Source organism: Ambystoma mexicanum, chromosome 6q (assembly GCF_040938575.1).
Source record: "Ambystoma mexicanum isolate Mex_15411 chromosome 6q, UKY_AmexF1_1, whole genome shotgun sequence".
Taxonomy (NCBI): Eukaryota; Metazoa; Chordata; class Amphibia; order Caudata; family Ambystomatidae; genus Ambystoma; species Ambystoma mexicanum.
This window is the reverse complement of record NC_090937.1, coordinates 939694203-939720150: the sequence shown is the minus strand read 5'-3', so window position 1 is coordinate 939720150 and position 25948 is coordinate 939694203. Positions and strand designations below refer to the sequence as shown.

The following is a 25948-nucleotide window of genomic DNA, read 5'->3' as shown; positions in this document are numbered from 1 at the left end:
GCCTTCGGGATCACATTTGGTTCTGGTTATCACGAAGCCTATCCTTGGGTGAATAATTATCGCTGCTCCTCTGGATTGTGAAGAATAGTCAGTAGTAGTCACCTGCTGACCCCAGCCGCGGCTGAGGGATGTTACTACCTTTTCTGTTGCGTGAGTTTCTTGCAGAAAGAGGATGTCAATATGGTGTCTAGTGGCGTAAGCCATAATTTTCCTAGTTTTAATTGGGTTGGACAGGCCTCTTATGTTCCAGGACATAAGCCTAGTGCTCTTCATCTTATCTTGAATTGCCATTGATTCTGCTCTTTGAGATGTGTTCATCGTCTGCGTTGTTTGAGTATAAGTCTTTTAGGTTTTGCCTTGCCAGGTTTTTATAATTTACGTGAAATAAACTTGTTTTTTTCTGCTCTGTAACAAACATTTTTAACTGCAAACACAACTCCTGGACTGGAACTTTTATTTGCAGTCCTTCGTGCGAGTATGTGTAGTAACATAAAACCAGTCTCAACTAGGCAACAGGCCTGTAGTACCGAACCACCCCCCCCCCCCCCTCCCTCACCATCCCCCCCAATTGGGCGGTGTATCCCTATAAACCTTATGCAACATTGCCAAGTTCAGGGGGCTGTATGACCCGCTTTCTTCTCTGGAGTCATGGCTGGATTTAGCTTTTGTGTTGGTGCGTTATCGTTCTATATTTGTTTCTGCATATGGCCGTACGAGTTTGTGACCTCAGGTTCCATTCTGTACTGCCGGGATGTGTTCCATGTATGTCCTGGCCTGAGGTGTCTCAAAGAATTGTCTTGCCATTGTGTTGTATGCGTAGCTTGGCCGGGAATAGCATTGCATATATTATTTTCCTTTCTTTGAGTGCCTTTTTTACTGAGTCAAAGGAACGCCTCGACGTCTGGACCCCTGATGAGAAGTCTGGGTAAATGTGTATGTGGTTGGAGTCGTAGGACAGGGGTGCTTGTTCACGTGCCATTCTGAGGATGAGATCTCGGTCCCGGTAGATAAGTATTCTTGCTATAATTGTTCGAGGTGGTGTGCCTGGTTTAGGAGGAGCGGCGAGGGCTCGGTGTGCCCTTTCGACTAGGAATTGTTTCGAGAAGTGTGCCTCTGGGCACAGAGAGTGAAGCATGTCCTCGAGAGTGCTTCATGGGAGTGTTGAGTTTGCGCTGTGCCGCCCCAACCACCCTTATGTTATTTCGGCGTGAGCCGGATTTTAAGTCTTCACATTTGTTTTGGACAGTTTTGATGTCCTTTTGAATCTGTTGTATGGTTTTGTTTTGTATGGCGGATGTGTCTTCGAGGGTTGACACTTTCTTCGGCTTCTGTGACTCTGGAGTTGACTTTCCTAATATCTGCTCGAATGGACGTGATGTTCTCATATATCATCAAGTTTGGAGTTGATCGCCAAGAAACCTTTCTCCATTGCTGCCATATAGGGGGTCATGTTTTGATCTGAGGGGTCCGATGTGGAGCCTCTTTGGATGGGTGTCTGGTCAGGTTCCGTGAATGGCGTGGTGGTATTCACAAATGCGTCCATGGGGCCTCGCTTTTTGTTCTTTGCTCCTCACCTCAATCCTGTATGTTCAAGCTCTGGTTGTTTCCTGTACCACTGTGATGGGGGATGATATGGAGCACAGTGTAGGGGATATTTGAAAATGGCTTGCTTATGTGTTTTGGAAGTCTTTTGCGGGCTGTCCCGCTCGGTAGGTTAGGGTGTTTTCCCCAGGCCCTCTTAGTGGGGTTCTGGGGGTCTGGTGCTCAGAGGCGTACTTGGTGGTATATGGAGCGCCCGGATTCCCGCTTAGTGGACCACCCCTCCCGGCAGCACGGCGAGTGCCCCCCCCCCCCCCCAAGATTGGTGTTGTCTGGCACTGTCCCTCTGTCCCTCAGTCTTTTTCAGGGGGGTGGGTCACTGTTTGCTTTTGCAGGTCGCCCTGTTGATTGTATGGTTGTACGTGGATTTATGGGGGGGGGGACCTACCTCCCCTGCACGTGCCTTGTTGATGCTGGGTCTGGTGCTGTGCCCTTCGCTGTCGGGGGAGCGCGGCACCGAGATCTCTTTACTGCGCCGCGTCTCTACCCCAGGCGTTGCAGTCTCGCTGGTGGGGGGGTTAAGGGGGCGCACCACGCTCCAGCCCTCTCGTGCAGGTAGTGTCTCTCTGTGGATGCTTATGGGGGGGGCGGCCTGCCCTCCTGCGTGGTTGCTGGCCCGGGCCGCGAGGGGGAACTCGCGGTGGTCTCTGCGTCCCCACGGGCCGCACTGCTGTCCACCTACAGTACGGGTCCCGGCGCTCGTGTGCTCGCCACCAGGGTCCGGCCCCCAGGATGTTCTGGTGTGGGTATCTGCCCGCCGTTGGATCTTCCGGGGTGTTTTCAGGCTGGTCCTCCGATCGTGGTCTGGTCTGGCGTACTCCCTCCTCCGCCCAGCACGATGGTGCCAGTGTAGGATTGAATTTGGTGCGCAGCGTCCCAGCCGTTGGAGAAGGATTGCGTCAGTGTAGGCTTTCGTTCTCTGGGTTCCAGGCTCCGATTTCGCCCCTGATTTAGACCGAGTGGTCACGGAGTCTTCAGCAGGAAAAACGTAATTATTGGGCACTCGACAGTAGCGACTCAACGCAGGATTTCGCAGTATAGGATGTTGTCGCCACAGAGCTCACAGCTTAGGCGTCCATCTTGTTTGGCGCACAACAGCGCCCTCCCTACTTGCAGGACTTCCAAGATCAACTATCACATCTATAACTGATGTGCAGAGAAACTTGGAAAGCATGAACAGAAATAATTATTTGATCATTAATATGGGATTTTATATAGTGAAAATGGATGTCAATGCTGGAAATATTCAATATATGCTCCTAAATATAGATCTACCTAGTCTGATGAGCAGATACAGGAACTTGAGTCTCCAATTATAGAGCAGGAAATATTGCTTAGTGTCTGTTTTCTACACAGAAGACTCCAAGTAGTGATGGACTGCCAGCAGAATATTATAAAACTTATGGACCAGCCCTAGAGCCTTGATTACGAGGAAGGGCTGCTCCCGAGGCCCATGAGAGTAGATATTATTGTCCCTATATTCAAGTCTGACAAAAACCCATTTGCCTCTGATTGGTATAGGGCCCCCCTGTATATGCTTAATCAAGGTGTAAAAATTCTTAGTACAATTCTGGCAAAGGGATTCAAAAAAATAATCCTTACTCTGACGCATCAGAATCAAACAAGCTTTGTCCGTGGCGGGCATGATTTAGCACAACTGCAGCATGCAATAGCCCACACAACAGATGACCCTGGCAGTGCAGTTTCTCCTTTAGATACTATAAAGGCGTTTGGCTCACTTAGCTTGGGGTGGTTATTTGCAATGTTGCCCGGATTTGGAATTGGAGAGGGATATCTGAAATGGATACGACTCCGGTACACGAAACCAATGGCTAGGCTGAAAACAGGGTCCAGTATGTTAAGAGCATGGGCGATTAGATCGGGCACCTGACGGGGCTGTCCGTTCTTGACAATAATATTTGCAATTTCCGTAGAGCCGTTTGCCGTCCTTTTACAGAAGGAATCTAAAGCTGCAGCAATGTCTGTTGGAGGTGTGTACGAAATGTGGTATTGATGTGGATGATCTACTTCTGTACCTCGATGACCCTAGCATGAATTTTCCTTTATAGAGGTTTTTGAAAACTTTGGCAGGTTGGTGATGTTAACATTAACTGGCACACATCCTAGCTGTTGCTTTTAGATGCATTAATAGAAAGGGAGAGCTAAATATTACCTACAGTGCTGTTTAGATGGTCTACAGAATCCTTTAAATATTTAAGTGTAGAGATAAATCATACAAGTCGGAATACTTATTAGAACACACTCCTAGCATTAGAAAGGGTGGCAAGTTTGATCATTTTTAGAATAAATGACCACCATCATCAAACTGAGAATTTATCTGGATGGCTACTAGAAGGAAAGTGGTGGTAGTGATGTTGTGCAGACCTTATGAAAAGGCAGAACTACAGATTTAGAGCATTATTATCTAGCCGCGAAGTTGCATTATGTGGCATGCTGGGTCTATAACCTCTGAAAAGGTTGTAGTGTGCTAGTGGTCTGTAGATCAGGAGGAAGCGGTTTACAAGTGGTTGCGGTGGAACAGAGCAGGGGGAGACATTTTCAGTCTGAAAAGCTATATTTGTATTTAACATTGATAGTGTCTGTGTAAAAGTACAATTCCTCCTCCTCTCTTGGTGGGTCTGTTGCCATGTTCAATATTGAAATACCTGGTGATGGCCTAATGTAAAACCTTTTGACCTAATTTTCTGGAGGTGGAGCAAAGTAAGAGGTTCAAGGTGTAGAATATTTTCTGGAGTTGTGGTTTTACATGTTGGTTGTCTGTGCACTAGTGCAAGTTCCTTGCTCCTCCTTGGTATTTCAGTTGGTGAGTTTAATCTCATAATACTAAGGATGGCCTTGTGTAAAATGGCTGGGTAATCCTGCATATTGTTCTCACTGAGAAGGTTGTAAATGTCTGGAGTTTTTACAGTGGGGAGTGCGTTGGTGGGAATGCACACCAGTTAATTTATACAATACCCCCATTCGATTTGTCACATAGTAAACTTTTAATTCAAATTTAAGTCTACATAAATCGAGTTGCATAGAGGGGCCCTCAAATGAACACCTTTCTTTAGCTCTTTAGCTCTATTGTGTTTTTTTTCTTGTTTTTTTTTTTTTTTTTTTTTTGGTTTGTTGCTGTCCGACCATGGCAGGGTTTGGGATTGACAGGCAGTTCAGCATAACTGTTCCGGTGACATTAGGGTTCTTGGGTGTGCTGAATTCTTGACAGGTAGGTCCAGGAAGGCTGGGAGTATGTGGCACAAGTCCTGGTGGCTGCAGGATTCCTTCCTAAGGTAGACTGATGCAGCTGATCAATTTGAAAATAATCGGTTGACAAATCAGCCGAAGATCCAGTGTAAGGTTAAACTGCAGGAACACACACTCACACTCGCCACTCCATTTCTGATTGTATTGGGACGTTCTGGAGAAAAAACCTACAATTCATAGTGGCAATAAAAAAAAATTACCCGCACAACATATTTTAGTTTGATTGCCGATCCATTCAGTTCTTTTCTCGATTCTCATTGTTAAATCAATTTTTGATAGGAAAAAAGCCTAGTGTTTGAGACAGATGGCTATTACCTTGGTGTGTCAGGTCAAGGTCTGTTTGTATGCATGTGGGTATGGATTTATTGGGCCTCTTGTTCTTTGTGGGGGACCTCACACTTTTGCAAATGCTGTTTTAGAGCGTCAACCTAGCTGGGAATCAACAGAGCACTTTACAACAATGATACAGCAACGGAGAGAGTGGAGACAAAGATTATAGTAAGGTCATATGATGGGGGTGGGAAAGAGCGCTAGTGTGGGAAGTAGAGATTCTGTTGTTGTGCTTTCTGTGAATTTCCAACAGTCAAACCTTTCTAACTGCACAGTTAAGTTACCAAGTCTGCATCAGTTATTCCCTCAATATTCGCCTGCTGCTATCTGAGATTAATCCAGTCCCTGCCCCAGTATCAAATACAGTAGATTTGCCAGTTTGTTTACTTTCTTTTTATTGACTAGGACAAGAAATAGATTGCACTGATTGCAAATGTACCTTCTGACCAGTTGACACAAGATAAATGTCAGGGTTTTAGGTCTAACTAGAAGCTGACTGTAGAGCACAGATTCGAGATGAGTTCTTGTTTCCTGTAAGAATGGTTACGCTTTGACATTTCTATTAAACTATGTGTATACATTGATTGCAGAATGTAATACCTGATGCGTCAAAATCATGTGGACCTTACAAACCAACTAAAGTGTTCCTGGAAAGAGAAAGGAACTTGCCACAAGGAAACATAAATATTCATAATCATGATACAATTGGTAAATACACTTTTGTTACTTTGAAAAATGTCAGATTTACTGCTGCAGATTTACCCTTTATCGCATTGTTAATCCTTATCATCCTTTTCTGTCTCATTTGGCCATTCTTTTTGAATGGTATACATCATTACACAATTTCAGTTCACTAACTTGTACGAGTGCAGATGTAAACTTTACAGTCCTGGAAATAAAAGAAGTTTGCAATATGGGGAGAGGACATTAAATTTCAAAATCTGCGCAATACTTGTTTTCTTAGTACTACCCGAGAGGCTGGGTGGGATGCACATAAACTGGACTTATACAATCAGAATTTATCATCATTATTTTTCACTACAATAGAATTTACACAAACAACAAAACAGGAAACTGAAAAGTCTCCTTGTTAAGGCAGTTTATGTACCACCCTCTGTTGGCACTATAAACCCTGACCGTAATGAGGGAGTGAGGGGTAATTCAACGGGCAAGAAAGAGAAGTCAAACATCTATTAAGGTAAATAATGTGGACAGAGGGACAATGCTTAGCTCTCAGGTTGGGGTAGCAGGTTGACACACAAGTACAATTAGTCTACACACGTTTCTAGAGAATACAGTACACGGACCTACTGAAAAAGTATATGCGCTATCAAGTTACACATAGAAATCTCTCAAGTCAAATAAGTACTTGGGTATATTTTTAATACTGTGCATTATACCTACCATGCCTTGCCCCATTGTCTAGATGTGGGTCCACTACAATAGAAAGGTACCCAGCATAAATTAACAAGGGTGGGGAGAACAAAGAAATCACACAACCCAATAAGCAGGTAAAGTCCCCTATCGGCCTGCAGAATTCAGTACGATGCCCCAAGGACGCAATCCACCCTGGGTGTGTGCGTAAGGCCCCAGATGTGGGGGTCAGCACCGAACACCTATTGGCAGGGGATGGGAGAAAAAGTGATGTAGACATTTTTAATCAGCAAAAATATTTTAAAAAAATCACAAAAGCCTACACCAACACTCCACATTAATTTGGATACAAGGGCATAATATTAAACATATCGCAAATGCACACATACTCCTTCATGCCCATAGAGGGTGGGAACCGTTTTTTAAACCATAGCAATGGGCTTCCAAGAATAATTGCATACATTACCTAAAATATTTAGTGTCACTAAAATTAGCTACAGTGTTAACACATTCCCCAATGGAGAAATGAAAAACACAGGTCAGAACTACAACTATAATTCTTGCTCAAGAACTCACTGAACTCGTTGAGGTAAAATGTGCAGGGGCAGGTAAGTATCCATAGTCCATTTAGGAGACTTACCTAGGAAACAAATAGAGGAACGTCATTGAGCCATCTGCTTTAATAGAAGAGAGTAGTCGGTTCTACCCTCACAGGTGTGGATTCTGCATCAAACGACCCCAAGGAAGGGTATAAGAGACCTCCAAAGATGCATTCAAGAGGTGACTGGATGAACCAGGAGCCCCAGAGGAAGATGCAGCAGAGCGTGAGGATCTCGAATAGAAGACTACGGGAAATTACAATTATTGTTTTTTATTTGTTTATTTGAAGGAGAGGGATGTTAATTTCAACCAGAAATGACTTATAATAACACATTTACAGGCAGCTCTACAGATATGCGGTGTATCGGGCAGTTTTAAAAATAGGCAAATACTCCCAAAAAATAGAAATAGGGAGTAGAAATACTCCCAACAGAAATCGGAAGCTGACGCACAGGAGGCTGTCCCCTGTATCCATCCACACAGCCCCATGGATATGTTTGGACCAGTGCCACAGGAATGCAGTCTTGCTACCTGATCTGAAGGGGTACATAGGTATCTTTTTTAATGTGCATGAATAACTTGGTAAGAAGAAATCTTTATTACAAAACATGTTCATTTTACAGTTCAAACCTACTTTTACTCCTGTACCGGAAGGGACTTCATACTCTCACTTCAAAATCTTATCTGGAGCACTGTTTACAGGTGGACGAAGCATTCCTATGAAGGATCCCTGTAAAGCAGTATAAAAATGAGAACAAGTAGTGAGCCAGTTAATGAAGGTTTAAAAAAAAAAAAATTAAAAATGGGACGTACTCCAGGGACAAAACAAACTGAAACAAAATGTATATAAGAAAACGGGTGACTTACAAAGGTAACATTACCATACAGGGGGTAAATGCTTTCAACTAAAGACAAGTACTAACTAAAAAGTACATGAAGTGTCCCTGAAGAGAGTAGTGTGGTCAGGTAGGGAGGATGGGTGAGAAGGCAAAGTGAGCACCTTCTCTAGCAAATTTTTGAAGAGATATACAGTTGGGCTGGCTTTGATTGTTGTGGGCAGTAGGTTTGAGCGGAGTGAGTAGGCAGGAAGAACGGAAGTGAGAGTAGGCACAGGGATGGTATGGAACGGTGAGGTTGAGTGCAAAGGAGGATTGGAGGGAACAAGATGTTTAAACTACGATAGTCATAGAGGAATTGAGAAGCAAGATCATTGATGGTTTTGTAGATTAGGAAAAGGAACTTGAAAAGAGAGCCAACCGGCATGTAGTTGGTAGAAGTCTGGGAGGATCTGGCTAAATTGTAGAGTGTGTGGGCAGCAAAGTTGAGGACTTTGTCTAGAGGAGGAAGTAGAGAGAATGGACAAGGAGTAGACTTGAGTGGTAGTCCAGTTTGCTCAGCACTAGGGTTTTTGTAGAGTGATTAATAAAAAAAAGTTTGTTTTTTCTAAATGTTTGGGTGATTTAATAAGCACAGCAGAGGCAGTGGTAGTGATGTGTTGCATTTGTAGGCCTCTGAACATGTTTACTCCCTCTTTCCCCACAGGCAATCCCGATCCCTCTCTGATCCCCCTGTGCTTTTCCCTTGTGCCCCCCCCCTTCTCGCACACAGGTGTAGCCTGTTTTGCTTGATTCTTCTACCCTGCTTGCCCCCTCCCCACCCCACTCCAGCCTACTTCTGCAGGAGTCTGTCCTGATACATTCTGGTTTCACCATCACCATCTTGTGGCCAATGCTGGATTTGACTTTTATGGACTTCATTGATTCACGATGCATCACCCTTTCTCAACTCTCATGCTGGACTTACTTTGCATCTTATACTCATGGTGGCCCTGAATCATGATGTTCCCATCTTCATCTTGTATCCTGGCTTGCAACATTATGTTACTACTGACTTCTGCAATTGTATTCGCTCTCCCCTCTTGCTTCTCGCTCTTTTGCCTGCTTACTCTCTGTTCTCTCCTCCTCCTCCCCGCTCTCCCTTTTCCTATCTCTTCCCCTTGCTTTCTTCTATGAACTTACTCTATCAGAATTGTCCCTAGTATGATAGCAACCTCTTCTGTCTCGTCCCCGCTCCCCCCGCCTCCCTCCCGCACAATCTGAAATGTCATCAGGCCTAGTATGATAGTTGCTTGTTTTGTTCCTCCCCTCCCTTTCTGCACCTCTCTCCCTCACCTTTTGTTTTTCTGCGGCTGTACCAGAAATGTCATCAGGCCTAGTTCGGTAGCTGCCTCTGTTTCCATTTCCTTCCCACTCTCCCCCTCCCTTCCTTATCTAGGTCTTAGCTCTTGCACAATCTTAAATGTTGTGAGGCTGACTACGATAGTTAATTTCACATCCTTACCGTTCATGGCCTGTAAAAATGTAATTGTATTTTCTGTTGTTCCCTCCCTTGCCTTTAAGTGCTTTGAAATGCATTGTGTATAGGCGCTATATAAAAAGACAATCATATCTATTAAAGAGTACCCCAAGATTGCGAGGTTGAGGGGACAAGAAGGTCAGGCGTGAAGGAGTGTTGAGGAGGGTAGGTATGGCATTGTAAGCTGGGAGAAAGATGACCTCTGTTTTAGTTTATCATGGGGCAGCAGAGGAGCATCCAGTGATGAATTGCAGTGAGTCAATGTGTAATCTGTTCCAAGGTGGCCAGGGTGAAGGAGAGAAAAGAGGAACCTGTTTTGTCATCAACAAAAAGGTAATGGTGAAAGCTAAAGGATGTGAAATCTTCCTAGGGCATAGGTATAGAGAGAAGAGCAAAGGTCCAATGATTGATCCTTGGGAGACGCCGACGGGGAGAGAGATGGGGGTCAGAGCTTTGTGAGTTCCATGAGATGTTAAAGGACCATCTTTGCAGGTAGGAGGCGATTCAGGCAAGAGCAGATTTGCAAAACCCAAGATCCTGGATATTGAGGAGGAGAGAAGTGGTGGACTGTCAAAGCTGCAGAAGGGTCTGAAGGGATGAGTATAGAAGAGTTTGTAGTTATGAGCATTAGAGGGGATGTTGGAGACCTACATGAGTGCAGTATCGGTGGAGTGTTTACAATAGAAGCCAGATTGAACTGTATCTCCAAGGCCTTTATCCTGAAAGTACTTGGTGATCCGTTTGAAAAACTGCTCATGGATTTTTGCATAATGGGAAAGGAGCGAAACTGGGCAATAGTTTGCTGTGATGTTTAGGTCAGCAGAGGGTTTCTTCAGGTAGGCAGGGAAGGGAGGCAGGGTAGGAGTGGGCAGTGGAGGGCAAGGGAGGGTGGGAGGGGGAGGGAGAGAAGATATGAATATATAAAGGTCTCAAAAGGGTGGATAGGAGGCAAGATGGGTTGGCACTGTGAAGGATGGGAAGGGAGGAAACTATAGATATTGGCTTGCGAGTTGTGAGCAAAGATTGGAGGTTGGATGAAGTTTACGTGGGTAATTGCGAACGGAGGATTGTAGGTTTGTGAAGTCGGAGGATTTGGCTGAATCCAATGCAGAGGTTGGTGCAGAAAGGGATTTTTTTTGTAGGGTAGAAGTAGGGACAGTGTCCTTAATTTGCGCCAGCATCCTACGTCATGGCGCATGTTTGTTTTGTGGGTCAGAATATCAGATGTGATGCATAGCTAAGAATTGGAACGGGCAAGTGTGACTATGCAAGCAGGATTGTGGTGGTCAAATTGAGTCAGAAATGCTTAGTGAAAGTCAGACGGTGTGGTCAATGGAAGAGGCATGAATATGAGCAAGAGACAGGCGGGAGGTCCTTGGTCCTTACATCATAGAGGTACAGGGCAAGAGTATGCCTGAATTTCATCTTAGTCATTGAATACAGGAGATTAGTAGTAGAAGGTAGATGTTAAAGTGAAAGAGGTGTGAAGAGGGAGGGGGGTCTATGGAGAGCTCAGAGAAGGAGAGTGAATTGGAGAGAAAGACAAGGTCAAGTAGTTCCCACCAGAGTAGGTAGGCTGGTCGTGGAGTGTGTAGAGGGAGTGGTCAACTAGGATGGATTAAATTCAAGGCAAATGGCTGCAGGGGGCTGGGGAAGGTTAAAGTCCCCCAGCATGACAATGGGGATGTCGGTCGGAAGTGACTCAATGAGAAAGGCCAGATCAGGGAAGGAGATAAGAGGACCAGGGGGTAAATAGTTACAGAACAGTGAGAGAAGTAGGAGGGAGGAGTTGAATAGTGGCATATTCAAAAGAAGAAGAGTTGTTGTTAGGGGGGGTAGATGGGTAGTGCTGAGGGCCTTACGGATTAGAACCCCACACCACCGACATTCCCTACAGGTCTGGGAGAGTGTGATAGCAAGAAGTGAAAGTTGAGGCGGATAACACTCTGTGGTGAGTGATGTAAGATGACGTGTTGCAGAGGGGTTGTGCATTCCAGAGGACAAGTGAACGAGGGATGAGAGGTAGGGGGCGAGGAGGTGTTGTAGGCGAGGGGGATAGGTGATCGATGATGTTGGAGATCATGGGAGCGTCTTATTTGAATGGTGCAGGGGTTGGGGCCGGAGGGAAGGGGGAACGGGGGAGGGGCAGATGGGGAGGCCAGAGTGTGATGCAGAAGTTACACCAAGTTGAGGCTGAAGGCTATGGGAAAAGGAAGTAGAAAAATGAGTAGGATGATGAATGGAGTGAAATCAAGATGCATGATGAAGGGCACAATAAATGGGCAAGTAAAGAATACGAGGAAAGTGTGCAGTCCAAGGGAGAGGAAGGTTAGCTAGGTTAGCGGAAAAGGAAGGGGAGAATGGCTGGCTGAGAAGAAGCAGGTTTTCTGAGTAGGGCTAGAATGTGGACAGTGCCAAAACGGCAGTGTTCCTTGGTCCTGTGAGCACTGTGAAGCCCTGGCTTCAGGGTGTAAGAGGATTCAATTCAGCACTACAGCCAAGTTAACGCCTAGTCTAGAATACTGAATGAAAACCCTTATTGATATATCTTTAGGTCCAGTTCATGCGTTCTGGATGACTACCCTTGTATAACACCCCTCTCTTGGAATCCCCCTGACCCCACTGAGCCAAGAAGTAATTCTGTTTTGCAAGTTTAAAAGGTTTATTTGATAAATTAAAATATATATCACACTTTTTAATAAATTAATAATTGAATATCACACTTAATCTGATATGGTAAATATTAACAACGGAGAATCTGGCACTAGCACACTTCTTTAATCACTAATGAGTTGACATGAAATGGATAAGGTAGCACACTGGTAAATAGGAACAAAAGTATAATGTGGTAGAGGATGCTTTATGTAGGCTCAGGTGGATGCAATATTCAATGAATGCAGTACTGAAAATACGCGATATGATTTCAACCAAACAATGTAATCACTTTTCTCTGGCTACTCCCCTCCCCCCCTTGATGCAAGGCAAGGAAATGGAAGGAAAACACACAGTTCTCAGAAATGCAATCAACTGTAATTCAGTTCAATCCAGCAAGCTTAAACAGAAGTTTGAAAACACAGGCAAATGCTTTGATAGGTGCTAGCAATGAATGAGAAATATGCTGGAAACGCTCTTAATTCCCTTTTAGAGGTTCAGGATGAGTGGTATCTAGTTAATATTATTCCAGGCTCACACTAGCAATGATGCAGGGATAGTTAGCAGGTTAAACGAATTTCTGGCAAATGAAATCAGGCAGCAGCAGTTTTTTTTACATGTGAAGAAATTGCAAATCGCGGCAAAATTCGCGGATGCGCCGAGCGCTATTACAAAGGAACCGCAAGGACTATCTCTACCGTTTTGGGGTCCTAGGAAAGCCTGGGATCTCAGCTTCCAAATGAAAGTTATTGCAAGTCTCTAGCCCAAACGGTTGCGGAGATATGAGTAATTTAGTAAAGGTCGTTTTTGGTTTTGTAAATTTTAAACGCACACTTTTTCAAAATGACAAATTTTACTAGAAATGACAGGTGACAGATAGGAGGCAGTTCTACTTAGGTTAAATAGATTGAATTAGATGAATTTAAACTAAGAGATGTGTTCTGAGTTTTGCTAAGTACTCACAAGAGATTTTGAACAGGAAAGCGACTTGGTCACGATCTTCAGTCTGGTCAGGTCTTTCCGGATTCTGCTCACAGCGCCTGGTCTGGTCTCGGCTAGGCACAGCACTGCTTTCTCTCTGGTCTGGTCTCTGCTAGGCACAGCACTGCTTTCTCTCTGGTCTGGTCTCTGCTAGGCACAGCACTGCTTTCTCTCTGGTCTGGTCTCTGCTCTGGATAGATTGAAGTCTCTAGTTTGGCTTTCTGGAGTTTGATGGAGGTAAGTATGGATTTTTCCGGCAGGGCTTCCAGCGGCAGATGAAATTGACTGTCTCTATGTGTCCTGACTCTCTGCTTTTATCTGTTTCTTGAGAATGGGTGTGTGTGTTGCATCACTAGACTTGCCCCTCTCATTCGTCATTGGTCAGGCTTCCATTCCTCCGCTTGATTGGCAAACTGAACTGTGAGTCAGATTGATGTCATTTTATGATCTCTTGAAACAACCTCCCTTGTCATCTGTGCACCCAAATATATATATGATCAAAATCCATACTTCAGAGTTACACAGTTGTTTGAAATTACATATACATGGTGTGGCTGAATTTAGCCATGTCTATGTCCAAATCTGCTCATTCTCGGAGCTTGCATTCAAAGAGTGTACATAATTGACTTTTTAACTGCTTTTTCAATTTCCGACATGGACCCAACTTTACATACATGTGTGCAGGGGGTAGGGACATTAACTGATGAAGTTTCAGATTTTTAACATGCACACATTTAGAGTAATATCCACTTTTCCGCTAAAACCCCCCTGAACATACCACCGGTTCCTACCACGTCTTAAACTGTGGGCAGAAAAATCACAAGAATTATGGTATCATTTATAAAATTTTCACATGTCCGCTCTATGAGTTATTCATCTTTTTAAAGTTATGTTCTGGCTCCAAAGGGGTGTGGTTTACCCTCAGCACAAGGTTGAATTTCTGGTTCTTTCCAGTTCTGCCAAGCCAGCTTGCTCTCACAGGCAGTGCTCCTCCCAGCTCCTGCCAAGAGGAAGCTACAATTTACGACTGCGGTAATAAAAACCTTTGCCTGAGTGAAGAGGGCTTTGTTCACTCTCTTGCAGAGCACAGATAATTCAATTATCAGATAGATGGCATATCCTTAGCTTGGGCAGCAAAAGGAAGGTTGGCCTGGGAACACAGTGGTGACTCAAGTTTCACTCCTGATGGGTAGTTGCTAGGCAAAATCAAGTTCCTTAAGCCAGACCTTCAGCTAACTGGCAGGTTTTTTTGTTGCTTTTTAACTTAACTTGCAATTTTACACATGCAGCTAGAATGCTGATTCTAAGTGCAAAACTATGACATTTCAACAGTTACAAAGGCATGTGACACCAAACATAGGTCACTCATTTAATCTAAACATTTTCGATTTTAGTGTCTTTAAATCCAGTGCAACTTAAACTGCTGCAATCCACAGCTCAGCCAGTCTTGTTATAAACCTTGTCTTATGATCTTCATTTCCCAGATTCTGTAGGCACACAAAACTCCATTCTGCCAATGTCTGCTGGTGTTCAGTAAATATTTTGCACATGTTGCACTGTTAGAAATAGGCATTTTGACTTGCCTTCAGAAACACACAGAGTGGTTTTAAAACGCCGGCTTTTGGATAGTGGTGAGTACTGGTACTGCACTCATTTTTGGGATTTAAGAAATGAATTCCCCACACTTCTAGGTTGCATTTGGCAATCAGCATTGCCATTCCCAATGGTTTCAGACTACTGTGCGGGTAGTCCAATGGTGGTTTTAAAGCGCTTTGAAGCTAACCGGCGCTACTGTTTTTCCTTTGGCAACCCATTTCCCTCATGGCAACCCGGCCTTTCATTCTCGCACTGGTGGGTGGCAAGTGAGGCAACCATTTTGGTGGGCGCACAAACTGCGCAGCTTTCCTGGATTTCGGCGCACATGTGGGTTTTCCGCCATCTTGAATTTCCTAAGCCCACAGCACCAAATGTTGTAGCAGGGTAGCTTAAACGTGGGTCAGGACACCCTACAAGGGGCTTTGACCCAAGGCCCTTTTTGGGCCCAGAAGGCTCAAACGGGTAGCTGCCCTTTGCTGGTGTTGCCCCTTGGTTTCATTCACCTAGGCTGGATGGCCAGGTGAGACTGGATAAGGGAGGCAAAGCCAGGCACAGTTTTCCAAATGGCTTTCATGCTTGAAGGCCTATGTGTTGCAGGCCCAAGAAGCTCTTTTTTTGGTATGCTTTACCCACAGATGGCACACAGGGTTCTCTTGCAAAGCAGGATGTGGCAAGGAAAACAAACGTTGTTTGAAAACTGGTCTCTAATGTGTTTCAGTAATCTCGACCCCAGACCAGAGGGATGTCACGACCCTCGCCCAAAACCCCCTCTGGCAAACCCATTGGCAAGGTGGAGTCAGGACTCGGGCCTCTAGAGACTGGCATCCTCTTCAAAAGCCCTCATGGGGCCAGTCCTGGCGCCTGTGGCTCCAGGCTCATACACCATGAAAAACAATGTGCTTGGGAACTACTTTATTGTATTGTCAGCCAACATGGAGGCATCCACATAGCTAGAACCAAGCTATGCGGTTTAGTGTTTTGGGTGTGGTTGCCTAGGGACTACTTTACATGGACTATTTTGTTGGGGCTATTTAAACCACACCCGAGCAAGACAACACGCTTCGCGTTACCTTGCAGCTTGCAACGTGACGCTCACCGTGTCCAGCTATTCCCTCGAACCTTGGAGAAGCAGAACCTGCAAGGAGACTAAAGGAACATCATTAGCAGCAGCATCTTACCTGCAGTCTTCATCTTTAAACACTTGCAGCTACTGAGAACAGCTTCCTCGAATCTGCACGCCTCCCCGACAGAATGACCTGAAAGATCCTGAGGAAGATAGAGGCAACATCAAAGAAAGCAGTAGAGACATTTCAAATTACGAACTGCTCAAAAGGCTTACCTGGCTGGTCGCCTCTCGGCTGGCACCACTCCGGGCATTCCACTCGCGCTGAAGAACACCGCGATGTACAAGGAAGGAAAACGCAGGTTATCAAAGGCAAGACTTCGCAGTGCATAGCGCTTACTTACAGCATCATAGCGCTCTTAATGTGCCATCATTTACCAGCGGGGCTCAACCAAGCCAGTTCGCCGCGCTAAAGCTCTGCATACCAAAGGGAGAAAAAAGACATTTTAAACAAAGAACAGCATGCAGGATAGCAACAAAACTAAAGAACAGCAAAAAGACCTACCTGAACAAAATCAAACGGGCCGGCGTCAGTAAAGTAACTGGACCGCACTCACCCATGAAAGACGACGCGCCCTGCAAAGAAGGCAGGACGGAGAGCACGCATAATTCTACCACAAGGTGAGGAGAGGGCGCCAGAGTGACTGAAATCATACGGGGGTGGAGGGAGGATACTTACCCGAGTCGGTCAGTCTTGAACACAGTCCTCCTGTATTTTCAGGCAGAACCTTCCCCGCAGACCTCAGCTTTGCCCTGATGTGAAGCATACCAGCGAGTAACTTGGCTGGGTGGCGTCCCTGTGGATACCAGGTGAGTTTAACAAGGGACCCTTGGGGCTGAACAAGTACTCACATCAGTGGTTTAGGTGAAAATGGCTCCAGCAGCACGAAACTCCCTGGTAGGTACAGGTGTTCCTTCCTTGGGTATGTTTTCTAGTATTCTGTACCCCGGGTCTTGAATTCCTAAGCCAGTGACAATCCAGATGATCGAGGAGAGGAACAAAGGGTCTTCCTACAATGTGGACTTTAGAGCCTTAATTGGAAAACACAGTGAGGAACTTTAGGAAGACTGCTCTCTGTGGCTCGGTGGACAGAAAATAAGGCAGCTCATCAGCAAACAATCCCAGGATGGTGACATTTGTTGAGGTGCCCTCTGACTTCCTCAGTAGAGGACTTTGCATGTTGGTGTAGTCTCATAACCCTACTAGACAACAGCAGTGACTCAAGCCAAACAGAAGATCACGGCAGGGGACTGGCATGCAGTGGTAAATGACTCGGACAGCAGAAGGCTTCAGGAAGCCCGGACTGGACCGCCAGGGGTGGAAATTCCATACCGGGATATACCCAAGCCACGGCACTCAGCAGGTTTTGTCCAAGTAAGTGCTTTGAAATCACCATAAACTACCTGACGTGCAGGTAAGCGCCTTCAGCAGGTTAGCAGACCTGCCACGTCCAAGTTCCAGAAACAAAGCAGCAAGTGAGCAGCAGCGGTGGGCAGAGCCTACTGCCGCCCAGTAAACACTAAAGGGGCCTGGGCAAAGTGTGAGATGACCAACCATTGTTGTTGGTTATTAGGACTGCCACTTAATGCTAGCCACCACACAGAAGGTGAGCAGTAGGTCCCAGTGACCTATAGTTGCCTAAACAAGTTAGGACCAATATAGAGGGTGCATGTGTGGGCTCACAAAGAGCCTGTGTGGTTGGACCAGCCATTTTAAACCCACTTCATGGTTGCCCTAAACTGAAAAATGGCTTAAATGGCAACCCTGAGAAGCACCCCTGGTACTAAGCGCCTTAGGGGCAACACAATATAACGCACCATACCTTAAGCTAAAAAGGCTCATTATGGCAGGAGAAGTCTAAAACAGGTGATCTAAACATTAAAGGGAAATGAAGAAAAATGTTGAGGCTGTAGCATCCTCCAAAATAGGAATTCTGCATTAACACCCCTTACTGACCAATCTTGAGATGTCGTCCTCATCCCAGGGTAGTTGCCTCCCCTAGTTCACAAGCTAGAGCTACCCATTGCTGTATAGCACCAAGTCTCTTCCACAAGTTCAGCACCAATTCCTCTTCTTGAAGTCCCCCATTGATTTCTGGCTGTCTCACCTCTAATTGCTGTAGAGACAATGAGTTTATCTAAGGTGTTGGAGTTTGGGGAGAAGGGGGGGGGGGTCACAACTACTGTTCTCTAGTCCCAAGGCCTCCTCTCCACCTTCAGGGTCACACCACTGGACCTACTTTCTTCTAGCGTTCTTTCCACTCCTGCTCTGCTTTCACTGCTGCGTCTCGTAGCTTCTAAACTTGGACCAACCCTGCCTCCTTGTTCCTTCTGCTCTTTCTGCACTTGTCACCACCCTCTCCAAATGTTACCACCTCCTCCAACTCTTGTTGTTACCATCTATGCCTACTGTAAACACCTTCATGGCCTCTGCCTGTTACCCCCTCAACACTTTCTCCCCACCCCCCTTCTTTCCTCCACAGTCCTTGTATTGCATTCCAAACTCCTCCAACTGTCAGATAACCTGCTTTAATGACCCACACTCAGCAGTTGGGGCTGGCTGCATTTATACTCCTCTGATGGTCTGCATCTGAGAGTAGTGATTAACTGAGAGCTAACCCTGTGTGCATCAGAGGCTGATTTAGCTCAAGGGTCTGAGGTTAAAACATAATTCAAAGTACAATACAATCTGAGTACTGGGGGGCGGGGCAAAGGGGGGCTCGAAGGCTTCAAAATAAAAGGAATGCCTATCTCTGTGAGGGAAATTCCCTGCCTTTTAAAACAAAAAACTAAGGGTGCTTGTCTTCCAAAATATAAAATCCTGAGTCCAAATTGCTATGTTCCTAACTGGCCCTACCAATTTAGAAAAGCTCATCTAAAAAGAAAAGGAGGCTTGCACACCAGCCTTGGCATGGGCTTCTGCCTGGCCTGGCACTTGGAGGAGTTATCTCAGTCTTAAGTTCTGTTGGGATATTCCTACACTATATCCAGCCCTTGTTCCCTCTTTGTGGAACAAAAGACAGTTCCTCTTGCTTTCTCATTCTTTGTTTACCACTGGCTGAATTCCTCCAGCGTTAATTTGGCTTTTACCAGTAGTAAAAATCCCTCCAGGATTACTTTTGCATGTATTCTCGTTTCAAGGGGATTGGGTCCTCCGACGTATTCCATATCTATGACAGGTAATCACCACAGCTGTGCTGCTTCGGAAACTTTTTTACTGCGTCGATGACGTCGTTGCGCCGCCGTCGAGGACCTCCTCCGACGTCCGACATCATCCGATGTGATAAGTAGGACGCACGATGCCCGTAGCCTCAGTTCCGTTTTTTCCGCGAACGTGTTGCTTCGTGAATCTCGGTTAACGCCTCGACTCTTTGGAGTTCTGTTCTTCTCGGTTCTTCGAACCTCTTCGTTTTTGTGTGAATCTCCTTTGTGTGAAGATGTCTTCTACTTCGTCTTCGACCCTGCGTCCGGGCTTCAAGAAGTGCGGGGAGTGTGGGTCCAAGATGTCGGTGACGGACTCGCACGACGCCTGCCTCTGGTGCCTCGGGGAGGCCCACGACACGGATGGCTGTATCGACTGCCAGTCGCTCACGTCCAAAGCCTTACGTGAACGTAAGAAGAAGTTGTCGGTAGGTCGGGTGTCAAAGCCCCGGAAGTCGAAGTCTGCAGGGCTTTCGACGGATGATTCGAGAGGAGACTCTCCGCGTCATCGTCGGAAGTCTCGTGGGTCTCCTTCTAGGAGTCGGTCTCGCCACTCCTCGGCCTCTTCGAGGCATTCTCGGAAGCGCCGACAGCGGTAGTCTTCCAGGTCCTCTTCTGAGGACTCTGCCCGGTACGTCGCTTACCCCACCAGCCGTGCGATGCCGGAAGAATGGGCTTCCTTCGGGAAGAAAATGCTGGCGATTCTCGAGTCACAGGGTACTAAGCCGTCTGCGCCCCTGAGTGGGGTCGGTCGTGAGAGGACGAGAGACACCGCTCACAAGAGTGGTCGGCACGAGTCACGGGAGAGGTCCCGTTCGGACAAGAGGCGTCGAGGGCATCGACAGGCTTTCTCGAGGCTCCGGCTCGAGGAAGTCGTCGAAGCCGTCGACGCTCAGGTCGTCGAAGGACACGCTCAGAGCTCCGGCTTCGAGGACTGTGTCGACGCCGTCGATGCTGGCGGCGCTGCATCTGACGTCGACGCCGATTTACTCGATGCTGATGCCTGTTCTCTCGGCGCCGGCGCTGATTCACTCGACGCCTTCCGAGGCCGGGGTGTCGGAGGTACCCCGTGGCACGGGGGAACCCCCTAGGAAGGCTCTGGTTAAGAGCAAGCACTCTCGGGTGCCTTCTTTTCGCCACCTGGAATATATTTCAGAGGTGGATGAGGATTCTGATGGCCTGGTTCCTAGTCAGGTTCCAGATGAAATTGTCTCGGGCCATAGTCAGTTTGATGATTTGAGGCAGTCACTGCATGATGCCAGTGGACTGGACACCTCTCCGGAGGTGGAGTTTTGTAGGCCTGAGCCTGGCTCTCATGCCGATTCCTCGTACCGGCGCTTTATGGCTAGGGTTTCCGAGTACTTGGGATGGTCTGCTCCCCCAGGGGAGTTTGTGCAGGATGATCTCACGGACATCCTTGATGTTGGTCCCCCAACTGACCCGGTACTGCCGTTTCATATGGCTCTACAGAGAAGGGTGGCGGCGGCTTGGACTGCTCCGGAGAGTCTCCCGGCGGTGGGCAGGTCCTTGTCGCGAAAATACCATCCAGCCAGTAGCAACCACTGCTACTTGACCAGGCACCCCACTCCGGAGAGTTTGGTGGTGCAGGCGGCCCCGGCAAAGCAGGCGTTGTACCCTACCATCCCTCCTGATAGGGACGACAAACGTTTTGATGGCTGGGCGAAGAAAGTGTTTTCTTCTGGTGGTATGGCGCTTCAGGCGGCCAACTCCATTTGTGCCTTGTCTCGTTTCACACACACTCTTTGGAACTGTGTTGCGTTAGCGGCTGAACATATTCCCGAAGGGGACGAACGGGATGGTTTCCTTGCTATGGATGGTAAGGATGCCATGTGTGAGTCCGTTCAGTCGGGTTTGGACATGGCTGAATGCGTCAGCAGGTCCATGGCGGCGAGCACCGTGATACGCAGGTTTGCGTGGTTGCGGAAGTCACGGGGTTTGCGCCTGATGTGCAGTCCCGGCTCCTCAACATGCCCTTTGACGGTGAACACCTTTTTGGCAGCAAGGCTGACGAGAGCCTTGAGAGGTTGCAGACCTCAAAAGCTGCAGCAAAGTCGTTGGGCGCTGCAGTTCGCCAACCTCCGCCTTTTCGTCCTAGGGGACAGCAATGGAGGGGTGGTTCCTTTCGCTATTACTCGTCCTTCAGTAAAGCGAGAGGAGCTGGCAGTCAAAGAGGCCAACGCAGGGGTACCAGAGGTGGACGACAGGGTACCCATGGTGCCAAGGCCGCTCGGGCAGTTGCCTCTTTGCCCTCAGGTAACGCCGCAGCCGCTACCACTCAGTCATGAGGCCATGTCCCATGGTTCGCCGGTTGGGGGAAGGCTGGCGCAGCATGTTGTAGAGTGGCGTGCCATTGCTTCAGATGTGTGGGTTCTGGAGATCATAACCCACGGCTTCTGTCTTCCTTTTCGGCACAGGCCTCGCGACAATCCACCGGGGAACCTCTCTTTGCAGAGTCCGGATCCGCTCCTTGCGCAGGAAATTCAAGCCCTGCTGGAGAAAGGCGCCATAGAACTGGTGCCTGTAGCGGAGAGGAACAAGGGATGGTATTCCCCTTATTTTTTGATTTCGAAGAAAGACGGGGGATTGAGACCCATCATGGACTTGCGCGGTTTGAACAAACTCCTCAGGAAGTTCAAGATGGTTACTCTCTCTCAAGACCTCCAGCTTCAGGACTGGTTCGTGTCTCTCGACCTCAAGGATGCTTACTTCCATGTGCCGATCCATCCCAAGCACAAGAAGTACCTGAGGTTCGCAGTTGGCGACTCGCACTTTCAGTTTCGGGTCCTGCCGTTCGGATTGACCTCCGCCCCGAGGGTTTTCACCAAGCTCATGGTGGTGGTGGCAGCGCATCTCGGGCAAAGGGGGATTCACGTCTACCCCTACCTGGACGATTGGTTGATCAGAGGGAGCTCTCCCGAGCAAGTCCTGGATCATCTGTCCGTCACCTGCCACTCCCTTCACAGGCTGGGCTTCTCCCTCAATTTAAAGAAGTCCCATTTGACGCCAACACAGCGGCTCCATTACATCGGAGCAGTGCTCGACACTTCCCTGGGGCAGTGTTTTCCTCCCCAGGTGAGGGCTCTTCACATTCAGCAGATGGTGCACAAGTTTCAGCATGCCCAGACGCTCCCAGTGTTCGAGTTCTTGAGGTTGCTCGGCCTCATGGCATCCTGCATTCTTCTGGTGCCAGAGGCTCGCCTGCGGATGAGATCTTTACAGTGGGCACTCAAGATGCAATGGTCGCAGTCCTCTGGCAGGATGTTGGACCCGGTTCAGGTGCCGCCCTCGGTCACCCGGGACCTTCTGTGGTGGGCCGTCGAAGGCAACTTGATGAAGGGGGCTCCATTTTGGCTTCCCTGGCCGGAGGTGACGATCGTGACGGATGCATCCCTCATGGGATGGGGAGCTCATGCCAATGAGCTGACAGTCAGTGGTCGTTAGTCTCCGTCGGAGTCTAGACTCCATATCAATCTGTTGGAGCTGAGGGCCGTCAGGCTAGCTCTGAAGGCTTTTCTGCCGACTGTGCGAGGAAAGAATGTCCTGATCCTGACGGACAACACAGTGGCCATGCACTACCTCAACAAAAAGGGGGGGGGGGCAGGGTCACTTCCTCTGTGCAGGGAGGCGATGCAGCTCGAGTTCTGGGCCATCCAGCAGGAAGTTTCGATCTCGGCAGTTCATCTGGCCGGAGACGAAAACGTGACGGCGGACGCTCTGAGCAGGCAGAGCACGATCTCTCACGAGTGGGAGTTGGCTCAGGATATTCTCCTGGAGATCTTCGCCCTTTGGGGGACCCCTCAAGTGGATCTCTTCGCCTCCAGTGTCAACCGGAAGTGCGAGAGGTTCTGCTCGCGGGAATTTCCTCCAAAAGGAGCCTTAGGAGACGCGTTTGTGGTGGAGTGGTCATTCCCGCTGCTGTACGCGTTTCCTCCAGTCCCCGTCATCCTGCAAGTGCTGCGGAGGTTACGGAAGTTCGGTTCCCGGATGATCCTCATTGCTCCGGCATGTGCTCGGAGGACGTGGTACCCGGACCTTCTCGACTTGTCCATCTGCCCTCCACGTCGTCTTCCCTACCAAGACGATCTGCTCTCACGGGAGGGGGTGGTCAGGTTCTCCATCCAGAGGTCAGATCACTCAACCTTCACGCTTGGCTTCTGAAAGGTTGAGGTATAAGGATTGGGACCTCCCTGAAGACGTGATGGAGGTGTTGCTCTCGGCCCGACGGCCAGCAACAAAGTCTCTGTACCGTTGCCGTTGGCGTAAGTTCTGCGACTAGTGCAGAGTTCAGAATGTGGATCCTTTTGCATGTGACATCCCCATGGTTCTGTCCTTTTTACTTTCTTTGGCCCACAGGGGCTTGCAAGTGGGTACCATTAAAGGTTACCTGGCAGCGCTGTCCATCTTTAAGCGCTCATCTGAAGTGTTCCTACTTTAAAATCCCTTTAATTTCACAGTTTCTGAAAGGGCTCACTAATGTGTTCCCTCTGTTACCTTTCCTGGTGCCCGGTTGGGATTTAAACCTTGTTCTTAAGTTTCTTATGGGTGCTCCGTTTGAGCCTTTGCATTCTTGCCCTTTGAGGCTGTTAACTCTGAAAACTGTGTTTTTGGTTGCGGTTACTTCCGCTCGCAGAGTGAGTGAGTTACAGGCACTTTCAGTTAAGCCACCCTTCACTGTATTTCATAAGGACAGGGTTGTCCTTAGAGTTCGTCCTTCTTTTCTTCCGAAGGTGGTTTCGGAATTTCATTTGGCCCAGAAGGTTGTTCTTCCGGCATTCTATCCTCCTCCGCATCCTGGTAAGGAAGAGGACAGGCTCCATAGGCTTGATCCTAGGAGAGCTTTAAGCTTTTATGTTTCACGCATGTCCCGGGTCAGAGTGGACGATCAACTCTTTATTGGTTACGCTGGAAAGCGTTTGGGACAGGCTGTGACGAAACAGACTTTGGCCATCTCGGGGTGTTACCACTTGGCGGGTAAGGACCTGCCGGCTGGCTTGCGGGCCCATTCTACCAGGGGTATGGCTGCATCTACTGCCCTGCAGAGGGGTGTTCCTATTCGCAACGTCTGTGATGCAGCCACCTGGGCTTCTGTACATACATTTGTACGTCACTATTCCCTCGATTCCATCCGAGGACAGGATCTGGCCTTTGGCAAGGCGGTCCTTTGCTCTGCTATTTGATTGGCAATTCTAAATTTTGATTCTAAATTCTTTCCCTCCTCCTTGCTCTGGTACTGCTTTGGGAGTCTGTTATAGATGTGGAATACGTTGGTGGACCCAATCCCCTCGAAGAACAATTACTTTCTTACCTGGTAACGTTCTTTCGATGGGATGGATGTTGAGTCTACTTATCTATGTGTTATTTAGGTAGGCTTGTATTGAACAATGATTAACAGTGAAATATAGTTCTGAGTGTGGATCCAGACCAATCACAAAATTCTGTTCATGTATTATATTCTGTGTTCCATTTAAGGCATGTGTATTCTTAGAGTGTTTTTATTTGTGGAGTTCTCTATGGAGTTCTGAAATCTTCAGTTGGGTACTGCCTCTCCAGGTGGTGCCTGCTGTCGCTTGAAGTAGGCTTAAATAAACAAGTCTTTAACTACTATATTGCCCGTATCTACTTTTTAACATTGGCGACGAGGATTTGTCTCACAGACCCTGACGCCGGCCCCAGCTGCTCTATCCCTGTGTTCTGCCGGGCTGCTGACACCGTGTCTTCTCCGCCGTACCTCTCCGCCGTACCAGCGACAGCAGGCGAGGCAGATCGAGGGCGGAGAAGAAAGGAAGGAGGAGACAGACCATTCAAGGAAGTCAGCTCTTATTTTGCAAAAGAGAGCCGCGAGGGAGCCGCGCACAGCTGCCAGAGCGCAGACCCCCTTCACCGCCTGCATTTGCTAAGAGACGCGGAAGGAACATTTTGAAGGAGGAAACCCGATCAGGCAAGTTGGCAATATCGGGGGGAGAGCAGCGGGGGAGCCGCGAAGGAGCTGCGCGAGGACAGGCAGCAGAGCAGGCTCGCGAGCTGCGAACGAGCCGCTCACAGCTGTTAGTGCGCTAGCTCCGCCCCTCGCCGCCTGCGTGCCAGCGCACGCGGCTCTCAGCTGGTCCTGGCGCGCGCAGACACGCGCTGCAGCACACGCTGTGGGGGGAGTGTCAACTCGAGCCCCAGGTCTCCATTGTGACACCAGTTGCCCAGCAACGACTCGGATCTATCTTCAAGAGCCCCGGTCTCCATTGTGACGTCAACTGACCGCCAGCAAAACTCTCACGAAAAAAAAAAAAAGAACACTGCAATTGCAATTGTTCCAGAACGTATATTGAGATGAAAAGGAAAGTGTTCATACAGTGAACAAAGGAGCCTGTACATCAAAGGAAAGTGTTCATTTAGTGAACAAATTTGACTATTGGGTTCTTTGCATCAATTAGCTGAAGACCTACCGCCTCACAGCCACCTCTGCCACTTCCTACACACACATAGCTGTAAATTTTTCTTCACCATGGCAGCATCAATTCCTCCACCTACTTCGTTCCTCAATGAACCCGGCCGCCCCCTTCTCAGGTGGGACAAGTGGAAGGACACATTTGAGAATTACTTGGTGGCAATGGGCGGTGACAGATTTTCTTCAGCTCGCAAAAAGGCACTGTTGGTTCACAATTTGGGCACAGAAGGACGCAGGATCTTCGATGGGCTGACTGGAGACCATATGTTGGAGGCGGGTGATGCTGATGAATATGCATTGGCTCTCAAAAAACTACAGGACCATTTTGAGCCCAGGAAAAATGTCAGCTTTGAAAGACATAAATTCTTCCAGCGAGTACAAGAACAGTCAGTCGGTTGAATCATATGTAG

At 47.7% G+C, this 25948-nt stretch overlaps 1 protein-coding gene across 2 annotated transcripts in view; it reads left to right on the top strand.

Moving 5' to 3' along the window:
* Positions 1-25948, top strand: part of AGA (aspartylglucosaminidase) — a 339637-nt gene that overhangs the window by 106560 nt on the left and 207129 nt on the right. For both annotated transcript variants that reach the window (XM_069631452.1, XM_069631451.1), the window contains one exon: positions 5787-5904. In XM_069631452.1, coding sequence (XP_069487553.1) covers positions 5787-5904 — 118 coding nt within the window. The remainder of the gene's footprint in view (positions 1-5786; positions 5905-25948) is intronic.